This window comes from Anneissia japonica, unplaced genomic scaffold (genome assembly GCF_011630105.1).
Source record: "Anneissia japonica isolate Jap-2015-1 unplaced genomic scaffold, ASM1163010v1 scaffold2994_len2133135_cov197, whole genome shotgun sequence".
NCBI classification, from domain to species: Eukaryota; Metazoa; Echinodermata; class Crinoidea; order Comatulida; family Comatulidae; genus Anneissia; species Anneissia japonica.
The window spans coordinates 564,652-581,434 of record NW_022728550.1 but is presented as its reverse complement, the minus strand read 5'-3'; the positions used below and the strand labels follow the sequence as shown (position 1 = coordinate 581,434).

General features: G+C 30.8%; 1 protein-coding gene across 3 annotated transcripts in view; it reads left to right on the top strand.

Moving 5' to 3' along the window:
• Positions 1–16,700, top strand: part of LOC117114283 (carboxy-terminal domain RNA polymerase II polypeptide A small phosphatase 1-like) — a 50,820-nt gene extending 34,120 nt beyond the window's left edge. For all 3 annotated transcript variants that reach the window (XM_033257902.1, XM_033257903.1, XM_033257901.1), the window contains 6 exons: positions 1,100–1,201; positions 3,672–3,728; positions 5,671–5,763; positions 7,649–7,747; positions 9,095–9,181; positions 11,710–16,700. In XM_033257902.1, the coding sequence (XP_033113793.1) occupies positions 1,100–1,201; positions 3,672–3,728; positions 5,671–5,763; positions 7,649–7,747; positions 9,095–9,181; positions 11,710–11,847 (576 nt within the window). In that variant the 3' untranslated portion in view covers positions 11,848–16,700. The remainder of the gene's footprint in view (positions 1–1,099; positions 1,202–3,671; positions 3,729–5,670; positions 5,764–7,648; positions 7,748–9,094; positions 9,182–11,709) is intronic.
• The last annotated feature ends 83 nt before the right edge of the window (positions 16,701–16,783 follow it).

Genomic DNA, 16,783 nt, shown 5'->3' with positions numbered 1-16,783 from the left:
TGTGTATAAGAGACAGATATATATATATGGACTGATCAGAAATGAATAGTAAATGTTCAATAATTTTAATTATTTATTATTTTATACTACTAGATATTAGTTTTATTAAATATCCACTTTATTTTTTATCTATTTATATTTTACATATATATTACCAAAGATAAATGAACTGATCAGAAATGAATAGTGATTGTTTAATAATTCTAGTATTTATTTCATACTAAACATTTTTATTTGGTAACAAAGATAGTATCTGTGATGAAATTTAAAAAATCTCTCAATAATTGAATTTCAAAAAAATGAATTGCAGATTTAATCAAATAAGTTAATAACTTTCAATGAAACACAGGTTTTCATAGATTTACAGACCTTTTACTACGATATCTTTTAATTGATTACCTGCTAATTTAAGGGATGCAAAACAATATGAATTTATATAGATTGAGAAGCCAGATGAATATTTTCAACTATGTAAAAAAAATATATATTTATATCTGTTAATTGTGAGAAAAAATGTTTTCATATTTTAATTAGTATTTAATTCTTAAAAGATTTTACTCATCACAGACATTATCTTTAATTAAATTCATCTTATATATAATTAATTATTGTAATATAAAATGTTTTTCTGTTATTTACTTTTGCGTTGCAACAGTACCACAGATTTTTCCTTAAAGTAAGCTTGTAAGGAAAGTTAAATTATCACAACGCCAACTCAACAGTATGTTTCTTTAATATGTGAATATTTCAGCAAATTAGTTAGTGATTTTAGCATAATATTATTGCACGTTATAGCTTAGAATCTTACTGATGAAAAAATGTGTAAAGATGCTTTGATTAATAACCGATGCCAACTTTAGCTTTGGGCTCACTACAAAAGATGCTTATGCATTAATTTTCATGTTGGCGTACAATAAAATGCTATTTTTACAACAATCTTGTTAATTAATTTATCTGACAAGTATATGATTGTGGGTAGTATAATAAAGTTAAAAAAACTTTAGGAGCTTTATCTCAAGTAACATTGAAAATAGTTACATATATAAATAGATTTAATTTGTAATATTCTATTTGATTGATTTATTTTTATACGTTTCAGGCACCAAATAGGTACTTACTGCCACAGGTAAAGCCACAAGATATGCAAAAGAATTGTATAGTAATTGACTTGGATGAGACCTTGGTACATAGCTCATTTAAGGTGAGTTTATTTCAAGAACCAGGAGGATTATATTACAGACTGGATGAATGCAGATGATTATGGGACTACCATTGGACATAATAATAATAATAATAATAATAATAATAATAATAATAATTATTATTATTATTATTATTATTATTATTATTATTATTATTATTATTATTATTATTGTAATTATAATATTAATAACGATGGTAACACTAATGATAATTGAATTTATCTTGAAAATATAATTTCATATTTATTGGTTTTTTAAAGCCAGGTTCCAGAGGGAAAAATTGTTTGAAATTTGTAGAACTGATTTTTCCAACACATGAAAAGTATTTTCAACGAAAAACTTTAGAACGGTCAATGAGAATGAGAATTTTTTTTTTAAATATTTAAGAACCGGAAGGGGGAGAAATCTACCCTTTTTTCCACCTTTTTACCAGTTTTTAAATATTAAAAACTATATATCTCATTAACTGTTCCTAACTTTTTCATCAGTTCTACAACATATCAAAATGCATGTATGTTTGTATGACAGTATTTCACGTCCAATCCAGGATCATCAGACCAACTGGTCTTCTGCAGCTAATCCCTTACACAATATATTTATTTATCAACATTTTAAACATAATATTACAAAGTTGTTAAACACTCTAAGGAAGTATGAAGTATAAATTATAGTAACTGGGTCAGAAGTGAACGTCACCAAACATAATATGCTATATCACAGTACTCTACTTTGATAAGGATACAATATGGTAAATTTGTACTACTATTTAGACCATTATGCTTGCTATTGTGATCTGACCAAATGTGTAGGTTTTCAGTTTTTCCAAGTGGATATTTTTTTAGGACTTTACACTATGTCTCCATTTTTCATATTTTTGTGCGATAATAGAAACAAGATGATAGTCAGATTTTTAAAACCATGTGCTAATAATTAAGAATGTACTTATGATTACATATTCCTCCCACTGACTGCTCATCATAATGCATGTCAACCAGAAGCCTAATAACAAAATACCTTATATGTATTCATGCATGACATATTGATATTTATATAGTAGAGAATGTAGTTTTTGAAGCCTAAAGTCAGCACTGTATACTGTCCTTACAAGGGTCCAGAATTACACCAATAAGGTTATTTTACACTGTTATGTTATGGTTAGCCCTATACCAGTGATCCTATACCCTTATGGTTGAACTTCCCCTATGGTAAACATTTTTGTTTTGTGCTTTTGTTTTTTTAATTTTCATTTTTTATGTACACATGAACAAATTACTGGTATACACTTAAAATTTAAAAGGTTTTATTTTATTTTAAATGGTTTTACACTAATACTTAGGAAGTATGGAGAAAAAAAAAATCATATTTTGCAGTTGTGTAAAATCTTGTTATTTCAATAAACATTGGTCATTGTAGTTGTATTATAATATAGTAGCCTCATTCTACCTTAAATTCTAGATTTGTTTTCTTAGTCTGTTATGGCTAGGTCATGTGATTTGGTCATGTGATTTGGTGCTATTTACCTATGCATCTCTTTATGTAGCCTGGTAGAAGTCTGTGTTTATCTACCATTAACATCCATAATATCCATGTATTTATTTTATTTTAAATTTCATTTGCTTCAAAAAGTAAATGACTTGACAATGCCAAGATGGATAGACTGGCTGTAGTGGTACTCATTAATAATGAGTCTTAGAATTTAGATTTTTTGTGTCTACTACCCCTGTGGAGGTCAGTAGGCACTTAGGTATCTTCTGGAAATTTACTTGTGAGCGTAAGTCCATTGAGGTGCATGATGGGATATTGCATCATAAGCAAAGAATTTTCTCGCTCGGGCCAGGTTTTACCTTTTTATCAGATTGGTCTCCTGATTGTTAATAAACATAAGGCAGTAGAAAGACACTCGCTTCTGCTGGAAGCCTATTTTTCTTAGTTGGAAAAATAAATCCTTGTATTTGCAGGATTTTGTATCAAGAAGTTTGGTAGGCAACCATCAACTTAAACTACAATAATACAGGTTGTGCAAAGTCTATCACCCTTATCAACCAATAGATGGGTTGGGAATGTAATTTGATAGATCACTTAAAAATTAATCTATGATTAAAGATAGTGCATATCTGAAAATCAGGAAACTTCAAATAACTGGTAACTTATTACCTTAAAATGTCAAAAAATCTACATATCAGTTTCATATCAGAGAATTTTTTACTACAAAAATATTTTAATTTATTACTGTACAATCTAAGGGTAAAAAAAAAACCAGATAAACATTAATAAGAGACATTGAATTGGCAGAGAGCCTATTAAAACAACTCCTCTTTATCAATTGGTTTCTAGAATATGGGTCCTAATGGTTTGTGCTGTAGTGATTGATATACTTGTTAGGGACCAGTCATACCAGTGTATTGTGAAGGGGAATGTTCAAGTGTAACATATCGTTATTCAATTGTGTGCATTTTTTTTCTTTTGCAGCCTGTTAGTAATGCTGATTTTGTTGTTCCTGTAGAAATAGATGGTACAGTACATCAGGTATGTAGTCAGTCAGTCAGTTTCAGTATCATTTAAATAGGCCCTAATTAAAAATTGATAAATTTGTGTTGTATTTGTTGACACCTTTGGTGATAAATAATTGAAAATTTATTTCATAATTTGGTATTTGTAGATATCATATATTGTTATTTGTAGGTATATAACCTCATCTTAACAACAAGGGTAAAGGCCTGTTTACACTTCAACGATAACGATAACGATAAAAATGCTAAAAAGTGATTGTTCATATAGAAAACAAAAGAAATTAGAGAGGTTTTTACACTAGGACGATTCTATAACGATTTATCGTGTATGCAATAACAAATTATTTTAACAAATCAAATCAGATGACGTCATAATCATGGACAAACGATAAAATCGTTGCTACTATGACGATTTTAGTGTTTTTCCATGATTATGACGTCATCTGATTTGATTTGTCAAAATATTATCATTGAAGTATAAACAGGCCTTTAGGCCAATAATTATATAGATTTACCAAGACAGCAGTTTATTCATTTTTGTAGCTGTTAGATTGTTAATGACTGATTTGTTTTTACCGAATTTCTCTAAATTTCCAATTTAATTGATTGGTTTTGTACCTGTCATTGAGAAGTATATTTTTAGACTTGCCTCCTTGCAAACAGTCTTATATAAATCCGTTGTGCTTGTTACACTTGATATCGGCATCCCTCACTTAAAGTAGCTCTTGTGAGTTAATGTGTAAGACACACATTACATGAATATGTCATGTGAGTTGATAGATGGAGCATGATAAAGTGGTGGTATTCATTTGTTGATGTCATATGTGTTTGGGTTACTGCTATTATTATAATCATGTTATAAGTTGTTTTTCTGATATTGTTATTTTTATAATGTAAATTATCCTGCATGCCACATAGCCAATCAATGAAGGAAAATGCAGGATGTTTGTACTTTAATACACATTAAGGATAAATGTTTACATAAATACTGTAGTCGGTTTTCAAAAGAGTACAGTAACTGAAAAAAGAAATTGTTCAGAGTAGCTTTTCTCCTTTAAACCTGGAAAATTAACATGTAGGTAGAGTTGATGGCTTGTTTACAGTTTTCTGGTTTATAATATTTACAAAGATAATTGTGGTTTGGTGGGTGTTTTTGTGGTTTAAAGAATTTTGTGATATCCTGTCTGTAACCTTCATATTAGGTAAAAGTAGTGATTCAAAAAGGTAATATAATTATTAAGCATTCCTAACATATTGAATGAGAACACTGCTTTAAGTTCTATTATATTATAACTATTGAAAATGAAGCCCAAGTTGGTACATGTCAGAATGATGTTTGAGTCCTACCACATTATAACAACTTTAGTATTAATTTCTTGTCAGTTTATTTCACTCTTCAAAGCTGCACAGCAGTTCAGAAACTGTATCATAACTTTTGATGATATCTGCTACTGCTGTATTCTGAGGTTCAGACAAGGGATGGAGGGGTTCTAAGTCTTCATGCAAATGTTATGAGGTTATAATGCATTGAGGAAAACATAGTATTGCGTTACTGTACTCTGAAGGACAGTATAAACTCGGTTGGCAGAACACTGGAATGTTCTCTAAAGGCCACTGGTTCAATTCCCACAGCTGCCTGTATTTTCTCTGCTGACCCTTCGTTACCTTTTCACACTTTTTAGTTTGTATAAAAACCAATTTAATAATCATATCACCTTCATTGATAACTCCACTTAGTGGGAAAATATCTTAGACTGGTGTGTTCAGGTTGAGACATCAAGTTCGCTTATTCCCCAATGAGAGCATGAAAATTAAGCTCAGTTGCAGAGTGTCACAAAGGTACTATACAGTAAATCGACATGACAGCCTTTGAGAAGAAAAGTACACCGCCGTCTAGAGCTCTACATTTGGGTCACTTTAATTAACATAATAACAGTATTTGTTTTTTTTTCTCTTAGGTGTATGTTCTTAAGAGGCCTTTTGTTGATGAGTTTTTACAACGAATGGGAGAGCTCTACGAATGTGTCTTATTCACAGCAAGTTTAGCAAAGGTGACACTTTACAAATACCGTATATCTATATCTATACCTGAAACCAATTTCTAAAATCTATAGTATACACTATAGTATTGTTTTGTCATACAATAATTGTGGGTGGTAGTCATGACAGTGATGATGATAGTGTCCCTGGAAACTGGCACATTTTCTTTGCGCTCCAGTAAGCTAGCAAAATCTCCCACTCACTAACACAATTTGCACAACAAAATACTAGTGTAAAGAATGTTTACTAAGCCAGACCCTTGTGAAGCATGGAGGAAGTTACTTTTGTTACATTTGGACTAACTAAAAACTAAAACTAAATCCTTTCCGAGCCACTAGGGGCTCAATGTGCTGGAGTTTATCCCAGTTTCCTTAGTGTGAAGTGGATGAGCGTTGTACTCCCCCGGACGGGACACTAGTCCATCGCAGGTTAGTCCCCAGCAGTTTGCTGGTACCCATTGATACAGCTGGGTGGACTGAAGCAATGTAGTTAAAGTGCCTTGCCCAAGGTCACAAGCGAATCTGCACAGCGTAGACTCGAAACCCAGACCTTTCGATTAAAAATCCGAACCTCAACCGCTGCGCCAAACTGCCGCTACTTACATTAGGACCCTCAGGGGTAATTGCTTAATTAGTGTTGAGTGTAATGGTGGCATCAATTATTGATAATTATGGTATTAATAGTGTTGGTGTAATAGTGGTGTGAGTAGTGGTGGTGTTAATAGTGTTGGTGTAATAGTAGTGTCGGTAATGGTAATGGTGGTGTAGTAGTAGTGGTAGTGTTAATAGTGTTGGTATAATAATGGTGTCAGTAGTGTTGGTGATAGTGATGGTGTAAATAGTGTTACTATAATAATGATGTTAATAGTGTTGGTGTAATTGTGGCGTTCATAGTGTTGATGGTAATATTAATGTTGGTAGTAAGGTGGTATTGGTGGTAATTGTACTATGTATGTTGATAATAGTGATAATATAACAAAATGATAGTTTTGCTAATGTGAAAATTAGTGCACTGCCAATAACAAACAAAAATTATCCAACTAAATATTAATGAAAATAACACAGAACTAAAATAAAATTTTCAACAATATTAGCAGATGTAGTTGTGGTTGATAGAAATGGTAATAGTGGAGTTATGACATTTGAATCTCCAAACGGCATTTAATCAATTGCAAAGGATTTTTTTGGATACTGTAGAATGTTGTGGATATGACACTAGAATCTAAAGTGTATTCAATTGTATTCAATTGGACACCAAATTATTTTTTCTCCAAAATTTACGGCTATCCAGAGGATTAAATATTTTTATGAATTATTGATAGAAACATAAAAGTCAATACTACTTTGGTATTGGAGATTATTTTTTAAATGAAATATATATTCTATTATGTATTTGAAATTCATGAAAGACTATTAAATTTTATGCAAAACCTGATATAAAATGCTAGATTTAGAATATTTAAAAAATATAATTTCATGAATTGCACATGAAAGAAACATTTTCTTCCCTTGTCATAAAATCTTAATCTTAATACAGGAACTTATTCAACTTATTATTTTTGTTGAAATGTTTTATTTTTTACATAGAGGTATCTTATATACCATTAATATTTTTATATATTTAAAAAGAGATATGTTTCTTTATGTAGTATTTGTAAAAAAAAATTTAATATGTAGAATATAGCAATATTAATAATGTGTGTACTGTTTGTTCTTTTTTGGATACTGTTAGGATATAAGATGGAGTCATTCCTTTTTTTTTCAAGTTCTTTTATGTGGAAAGCGCTTAGAAGCATTGTTTTGCATTATGCGCTCTATAAGACTAACATTATTATGTTATTATTATATTGGTATTCATTTTCTAATGTTGATTTTTATCTTGTCACCATGTTAACAGTACGCAGATCCTGTCGCTGATCTACTTGACAAATCACGCATCTTTAGGTCAAGGCTGTTCAGAGAATCGTGCGTTTTTCATCGAGGCAATTATATAAAGGTACATGACATTAATATTAATGTTCAAACGCTACAACATTTATGATCTAATGGAAGAAATCGCATTGCTTTAAAATGCTAATTCACAGGTATCTTCTGAAAATTCCAGCGGACTACTTTAAAATTCTTGGTAATTTGCCAGGTATTCGAAATCTACTAATGTATTCATGGTTTCCATGACATCAGTTGTTGTACTCGTTCAAGATATTCTGTTACATATACTACGTTTGACTAATGAGATCAAATGTGGATAGGATTCCTCATATTATGGAAACACATCGTCTCAAGAGTTGTAAATTGAAGTGGTAGACAACAATACTATTCTTAAATATATTTCCTTGGCATAAACCAGGGAGTTGCTTAAACCAACAACTAAGTTTATTAATAAGAACTTGGGACTTATCTCTAGCAACACTGCAGAGCAAAATTAATGATGACCTAATGAACAAATAACTTGGACAAAGTTTGGAATTTCTTATCAAGAAAACTATAAAATCTAATTAAAAATGAGGTCTCATAAAATGTGTTTGAATAGTATGCATGTGCTTATTGGCATCTTATCTGCTATGGGGAGACAAAATAACTAGGTATACTGTATAGGAAAGCGAATAGTATAAATTTTTAATGATTCTGTTTTCAGTATACGGACACGATACCTACATAGTGGGCTATAAATATATGTTGGCGAAGCATTATATTTACAATCTGCGATGCTGTGTCGTAAAAACCTACCTTGAACATGCTTAATTTTGTAGTTTATAACTCCATTAGTATGAAAAATGAATAAAATCACTGAATTTGGTTATTCATCACGATACACATGGACCAGATGACAATAGCGATGTAGTCCACATTATAATATTTAAAAAAAAAATTAACCTAAGGCAGATTTGCTTGTTGCTATTTTTGGATCCATACTTAACAAGATAATGCATGGATTTCATTAGAGAGCTTTTGATTGCACAACGATGGTAGGACGTAGACCATAGTGACGTCAGTAAAAGTCATCTGCGCATGCGAGAACGTTAAGGTCACCTCTTCGAATAGATTCTGGAACGCAATTTTGTCAAATCTACGTATGCAGAGAACGTAGGACGGTCACACATGAGTGATTCCGTTCTAGCGTCGCATCGTCGCACAAATCGAAAGCTCCATATTTATATATTCCTCGGCATAATTTCGGGGAGAAAATCTTGTCAAAAATATTTTGATATGAATGTTTTGATTTTTATTAGAATATCAGAAAATAGTTAATGATTTGCGTGACATGTTCAATGTGGGTAGTATGTAAGTATAAAGTAAGAAATGGTGTTTTTATGTCTTATTTTCATATTTTTGTTCTTTTTAGGACTTGAGCAGGTTAGGTAGAAATCTTGAGCGCATTGTTATTGTTGACAACTCTCCTGCTTCTTACATCTTCCATCAAGACAATGCTGTAAGTACAACAAAGCACTTGATCCTCATTGAGTCATTTAAGCACAAGCTTTTTGAGGGAATACTCAAATACTCAGTACATAAGAATTGTATTTTAAAGTTGTGGACATAAAAAAAAATCCAACTGTACTTATCGTGGGTTCTGGATGGATAACTAAGTGTTAAAAGATCAAGACTGAAAATCCTCAGGCCACTATCAAGTGACCGATGAAAACCAGAGCACCATGAGGGGTGTGGAGGTCAAAGGTGAAACATCTTCCTAAGTCCTTGGCAATGAGAGATTCTCTACAGTTAAATAGTTTCAAGCTGTGATAGGTCCTTCCTAAAAGGTGATGTGATCTTGTGGATCTGTGAGTATTTAATTGCAGTCGTCTGTTTGGCTAGCGTAGCTTATGTTTCAGCAAATCTGTCCCGGGTACAGATTAAGTAACAAAATCATTAGAATTCTAATTAAGTATTTAGAATATTGTAAGTGATGATTATTTCAAGTGCTGGAAAGACACTGATGAAAAGCAAATTGTTTTAAATAATAATTGTCTTGCACTTAGTCAGTAGATAAAGGATATAAATTTGCTTCTGTGTGCTGTAAATTTAGAAGTAAACAAAACAATAAAAGGCAAAACAAATAATTTAAAAATATCACTAGCTCTATGTGAGTTGGAAGGAAATAAAATTGTAACAATTTAATTATATATAACAATGCTAAATGGTAATATACATTTTTATTTCATTTTATTTAATGTATATAAAATTCAGAAAATATGTTTCAATCTGTGATTGCAAAGTGTATTAAATAATACAGATGATGTTAATTACTATTCAATATATTTTTTTCCAATATGAATTTTGTATTTTTTTTAGACTTATACAGTTAGTGAATGAATCAGTAATAAACTCCATAGATGTTGTTTGAATTACAGTATCAACAAAATAACAGATAATAATAATTAGTGCAATGACTTAACTCTTTATATCAACATGTAGAAACAAGAATTCACTAAAAACAATAAACTTTAAGGTGTGCAGTAAATATGCAATAGATGGCTTTTGAATTGTCAAGATCATTGTTTTCTACCATCACACACTTCCTGGTTTTGCTGACTATGTTACCTAGATTTGCAGATTAAAGGGACCATCTGAAAAGTTTTCTTGTTTTGTAGTTTGCAGATAAATAGCGATGGGACTATAACCATGGAGTTATATTTGTTAATAATTATCCCTTAACTATGTTTGCTCCTTTTACTTCTTCAACTAGCATTCCGCTATCAATATCTCATTGTTTGCACTGTAAGAGTGTTTGTGAAAGATTTACAACAAAAGGGGAAGTGATGCACATGTACACTGACCTTGCCTTACCTGTCGTCACCTTGAACCTTTCAGAGGATTGTAAATAGCTTGATTTTGACCTCATTCATATTTATACAAATAGAATATTTTGAGTATTAAACAAAACTTCATGTGGATGACCCTTCTTATTATGAAGAGATGGACTTTTGCCCCTTTTACACTGCCAAGCCAAGGTAAAAAGGCCAAAAAGAAGTTGGATTATCTTGACCATGAACAATGCTAGAGTTTAAAGATCGGCATTTCTTGTGTTTTTTGCTCACAGCCAATAAACGTTTCCCTAAAGAGCTGTATTTTTGGTAGTTTGGTGTTTGTATACTCTACTACTACTACCATTACATTGATCAAATCTGGTGATGTACTGTATTCCCTGGTACATAGACAAGTGCAGGCTAACAACAAGGTTGCTTTAAACCGCGTATTAGAAACAGGTGGTTTCAAAAACCTTTCAAGTGCTTCAGTTGATCTCATGCATCCATTTAGTAATGTAATTCTTGAAGATTAACAAACAATTTTAAAATTCTGAGTCATAATGGCTTGCATCACTTTCTTTGGAACTTTTCTGATATTATCTTTTGCCAAACTTATTAGGGGACCCCAAGATAGATCAGAATGATATCTTTAAAATTAATTTTTGAAAATGAAAGATCTATAAGGGGTGAATTAAATATGTAATATCTCTGGTAACCTGATCTAGGAATTGTTACAGTAATTAATTCACCCATAGAGCAAAGTTTGCTCTATGATTCACCAATGTATTAATGTCAGATTAGATTCCAGTTATAATCAAAATAGAACAAAATTACAAATAATGACATCTGTTATTTGATTGATTGATTGATTTATTTGTTATTTATACTTGGTTTCCTCTTCAGTAACAAATTAACTGTTCTCCCAGAGGGCCCAGTACACATAAAACAGTCCACAACACACAAGACAAACATACACACATGATGCTTTAGACAAACTAAATCTCAATATGAGGTTTAGGGAGTGAAGTTGTTTTGGTCGTGAGAAAAAGTCCTGCAACTGACAGGAATTGAACCCATGACCCTGGGATTGGAAGGCAAGCATCTTTACCACCAAGCTATTCAACTCCACTTGATATTTCTGGTATTTTAAAATGAAATAGTATTGTTTGTATTCCTAATGTTCTACCTATAAAATTGTCTTTTTGCCTTACAGATCCCAGTGGTATCCTGGTTTGACGATGTTTCCGACACAGAACTATTGGACATCATCCCTCTTCTGGAACGTATATCAAAACTTGATAATGTGTACACAATACTCAGGAAGGAGAACCATAATCATATACAGACATAACACAAGAAATCCTGGGCAAGTGGGCTACGAGTTAAAAAAAAAACGCTTTGTCAGTCGTCAACACCAGTTGATAACTGATACAATCCGTTGTTTGTGTACTTAAGTGTGTGATTTACATCGATGATTATTGTGAATCAGCTGTAGTCAACCAGTTATCTGCAACCAGCTATGGGCAAATAGCTGTTGGCAACTAGCCGTGGGCAAGTAGCTGTCGGCAAATAGGATGCAAGTCTGTAGCAGCTCACAGATTCAGTATGCAGACAGGACTGCATGCAGTCATAGGACCTGCTCCTTTTAATAGAATTTATATTAACCGAAAGAAATAGACACACAAAAAAAGAAAACAAATTATTATTTTTTATGATTGATACATTTGATTTATTTTAGTGATATTATTTTCATCAGTTTTGTTTATAGATATTATCATTTTAACTTTGTTGTATTTTTTTCCTTTGATTAGGTAATGCAACGTTGCCCTATATATGCAGATTTTGAAATCCTGTTGATTTCTTGAAAATCCTATTAACTTGAATATAAAATTCCATATAATTAGTAAGAAATATTTCAAGAATTCAACAATGTTTATTTACTAGTAGACTGATTTTTAAGAAATATGTTTGTAGAGTCCACAAAGGGTAATGTTTGTAAAATTGTGCAAATCAGCCTAATTTGCTATTTAGTTGGTCATGACACCTACATGATATTTGGTCAGTTTACTTTGGTACCACAGAACAAGACCAAATAATTGTCACACCTCTGACAATGTGTATATACTATGTTGTATATAAATGCAGAAATCCCTAAAATAGCCCCTTGGTCTAAATGATCTATTGTTCTTTAAACTAAAGAGCCATGATAGCACCCAAAACCAAGGCTTTTTGCCTTGTACAATCTTCCTACTCATAGTGCAACCTTTTCATTACAATATGTATTCTCAACAGAGAATAAGAATGGTTTTGTTTGTTAATATCAAAATACAAACATACAAACTAAAATTGACTTGTTTAGGAATTGTTTGTCTTGATGAAAATATTAAATGGAAAGAATACCATATTACCAATTACAAATATATACCAATCTTTATTTTCTGAACTTGAAGCATGGAGGTATTAAAATAGTCCTGAATGCATAAAGTTAGTATTTCTGTTTTACCAGTTTCTTTGTTAGTTTCATATTTAGGTGTCTCATAAGTTTTTTTATTCTATTTAATCGGAATTACTGCCATACTTAACATTTAGTTGCACATTTATTGTGTTGACAATTTATAGTGAATTATTTTTGAATTATTTCTACATAAGTATTTGCAAAATTGAAACTAAATTTTATAGATTAAAATCATTTTTTTAAAATTATTAAATAATTTCACAAAAATCATACAAATTTGTACATTGAAGGGAACTGACCGTCAATTTCACAGTTAATCCCCTAACTCTCCTGCATTTGTGAAGATTTAGAAAATTTCTTTTCTTTTATCTACTAATTTTCATGAAATCTTCTGGATCAGAAGATAATTTAATTCACTTGAAATTTATGTATATAATTCAAAATGCAAATTATAAAATTATTAAAATGAAGTAGAAAATATTTGTATGAATCCTCTGTAATTTATCTTACAGAAATGAAATTGTCAAACTATTTTTGCTAAAGAGTTTTCTAAACTTTCATTAAAATCAAGAAGATTGAACTCTTGACCTATTCAGTGACAGTGACCTGTGAAAGTGAGGTCAGTATTTAAATTGAACTATTGACCTGTTCTGTAACACATGAAATAAAGGTCAGCATTTATGTATTATAAGCATTGTATGTGATTGTAAAGAAAGGGATGAATTAACGTTTTTTGTGAGTACTGTAATACAATTTATAAATATTATATATATTATCTTGTATATTAACTAATTTTACTGGGTGTTTGTTGGGAAAGTTAATATGAAATGTTTGTTTTATTTTGGAATTGTTTTCATAAACAGCATTGAAAAATTAGTTTGTAGATTGGAACTCAATATTTGGAATGCTTACTTTGTGTATTTGGTTTTCAATTGAAAAGTAGAATGGAAAAAATCCATTTATCTGATACACATACGTAATACCATAATGATAATACCATTCCCATATTTTTTTTTGCATAGACCCTAAGCTGGTACAGTAATCAGTATAAGATTTATTATACTAAAAAGTCTGTAAATCAGTGAAAACCTACATTTGTCATCAGTGTATCATTGAAATGTAATAACTTAATTTATCATTTTAAATAAGCTATACAGTGTTCATATTGTTTAGGGTTTCCATACTTTATGACAGGCAGTATATCTTCAACAATAATTTCTTTTAATAAATTTATTGTTTTGTTGAACTTCCTTTTTTAATGCTGTATTCTGGAACATTCGAATAGATCTAGAACAAACCGATTCCTTAATTTGAAGGAAGAAGTAAATAATTAATTACAGTATTGTAATATTATTGTACAGAAATAATTTGTCAAATCATATTAAGGACACAATTCAGCTCCAGTTAGTTAATTTCATTAATAAAAAAGCAAAGCTCGCTTTTCTTATTTGCTAACTTGTGCTCATCACACCCATGTTACCATGCGTATCTGGAGTATAAACAGGCAGCTACAACACAAGCAGCACCCGCTAATGATTATATTTTAGGAATTATATTTTTACAGCTGAAATGGAGCTGAATTGCAACTTTTTACCCGCAAATACTAACGCTTGATGTACATAATTACCAGAATGTATTCATATTAATGCTTTATCTAACACCAGCTTTTGAACATTTCTCTTAACAGCTCCCTCAATAGTAAAGTAAAAAAACAGAAACAATGGTGGCAGTATTCTTATTGCTACATTTTGCTGCTTGGCTTTGAAGGTAAACAATGCTGCTCTATTCAATATTTCATGTTTTTAGAAAGCCATACTCAAGAAATGTTATCCAAATGTACAATTTCTGCATTATTTATAGGCATTTTATAAATATAATTTATAAAATTTCAAATTTATAATAGTTGGACTTTGTTATATGAAAACCCAATACTGCACCTGTATGTTAAATTGGAAATTATGTTGTAAATTTTACTTCAAAAAATTGCAAAAAATAACCATGCTTTAATAGACACAAAAGGGTTCACTTGTGAATATCATGTATATTGTCCATAGCAGATTTCTTTTATTATCAATATTAAGTATGCTGAGGAACATATAGTCTGTTACATAGCAACATAAGTTTTACCAGTGTTTTCAAGATATTCTGTGTAAGAGTAGAAGTGAATGATTTTTTGTTTCTGATTTTAGCTTTTAAATTTCATCACTCTATGTTCATCATAATCAATAAAGCAGCAATTGAAGTCTAATTGAATATTTTGGATTGGAAACAATCAAAACACTAATCAGTATGTAAGATTTTTTACATGGTCTATAAGATATGTATTCATTGTAAACTGTGTCCCTTCTGAGCAATTTTCTGGGGAGTGTATCTTACAGAATATAATACTGAAATGATTGTAGGCACCACAAAAAATTGAGATTTACAGTAGTGTAATAATTTTGATAATATTTTTGTTTCGGTTAAAGGTTAACAGCAACTAAATGTACAATGTGTAGTTTTGAGACATATCAATTTGCTCATATCATTTCATATGTGTTCTTATTTTCAATGTGTTTACATTTGTTGGCCCTATCCATATATAGTACTCACCCATGTGAATTTTAACAAAAATAGCAGCAGTTCTAGAAAAAATTCTCCTTACTGGTAAAATGTAACATGTAAAATATAAGATGCAAGATACATTTATGGTATGAACCCGCCTTCACACTATTGGTATGTTACCTTAATCGTATTGGCCTAAATATGACTATCTGTATGCCAGACGGCTTCCTGCATTGTTAAATGTCTTACAGTTTCTCTCCTTTCTACATTTTCACTTGTAAAATCTTAATGTTATCGGTCAATTGATATTGAATAAGTGGTGTCTTTAACATGTATCCAATCAGGTCACAATGTATCTGTTACTACCATTTTTGTTACTTTATCATTTTCCTGTTAATGTATGTAAAAAAATGATAAGAAGACTTGCTTTATCTATCTGTCAGTAATGTAAAGATTATGGAAGGTTTATGGATTTGTGAATGTTAATGTTGTAGATATCACAATTGAAGATGCAAGAATGAAATATTAACATTCATTATAAATTATTTCAAGATGCAAGGAACGAAAGTAATTATTACAAATTCCAAATTCTTAAGCCTTCTAGTTTTTACTACATTCAGGTTTGTGTATAGCTTGGACCATATTATTATGTTTCTGGAAATAACTATATTTATAACACATTTATTGCTACATGTATATACAGCACCAGTGTTTGCACGCAAGTGCATCCACACATCATTATTATAGGATGTAGCTTTGTTATCGCGTGGCCATTAATTTTTTCACAGCAAATAAGAACATCAAAAATCAGAACATTCTAGTTGCGCTTCAAAATAATGAGTGACCTCTTGGGTCAGCATGACAACCTTTGTGGTCAGCTATGTGACATTTTAAGGTCAGCTACATGACCTTAATTTCATACTGTTTAATAATATCACAGATTCTATGATAATATTAACATGAGTTTCATTTAGCCTGCGCTTAGGAAAGTTTACTGCAGTGCCTAGAAAGAACTGACCTTTAACCCTCACTGGAGTAGGATGTGATGGATTCTCTGCTGGAAGTGTGTTGTGTTCTTTAATAAAAACATTTATTAGGGATTTTGTGATAGATATGTGTTACTTTGTTGATGAAACTTTAACAAATTGTAGATCAGATAATTTCTATTCTTGGGTGCATTTTTATATTAAAAAGATTGACATGAATATAATATCTATGGTTCCTTATTTTGAGTCAAGTTATTAATAAACTATAATCGCATCTATTTATCATAATCATATACTATATA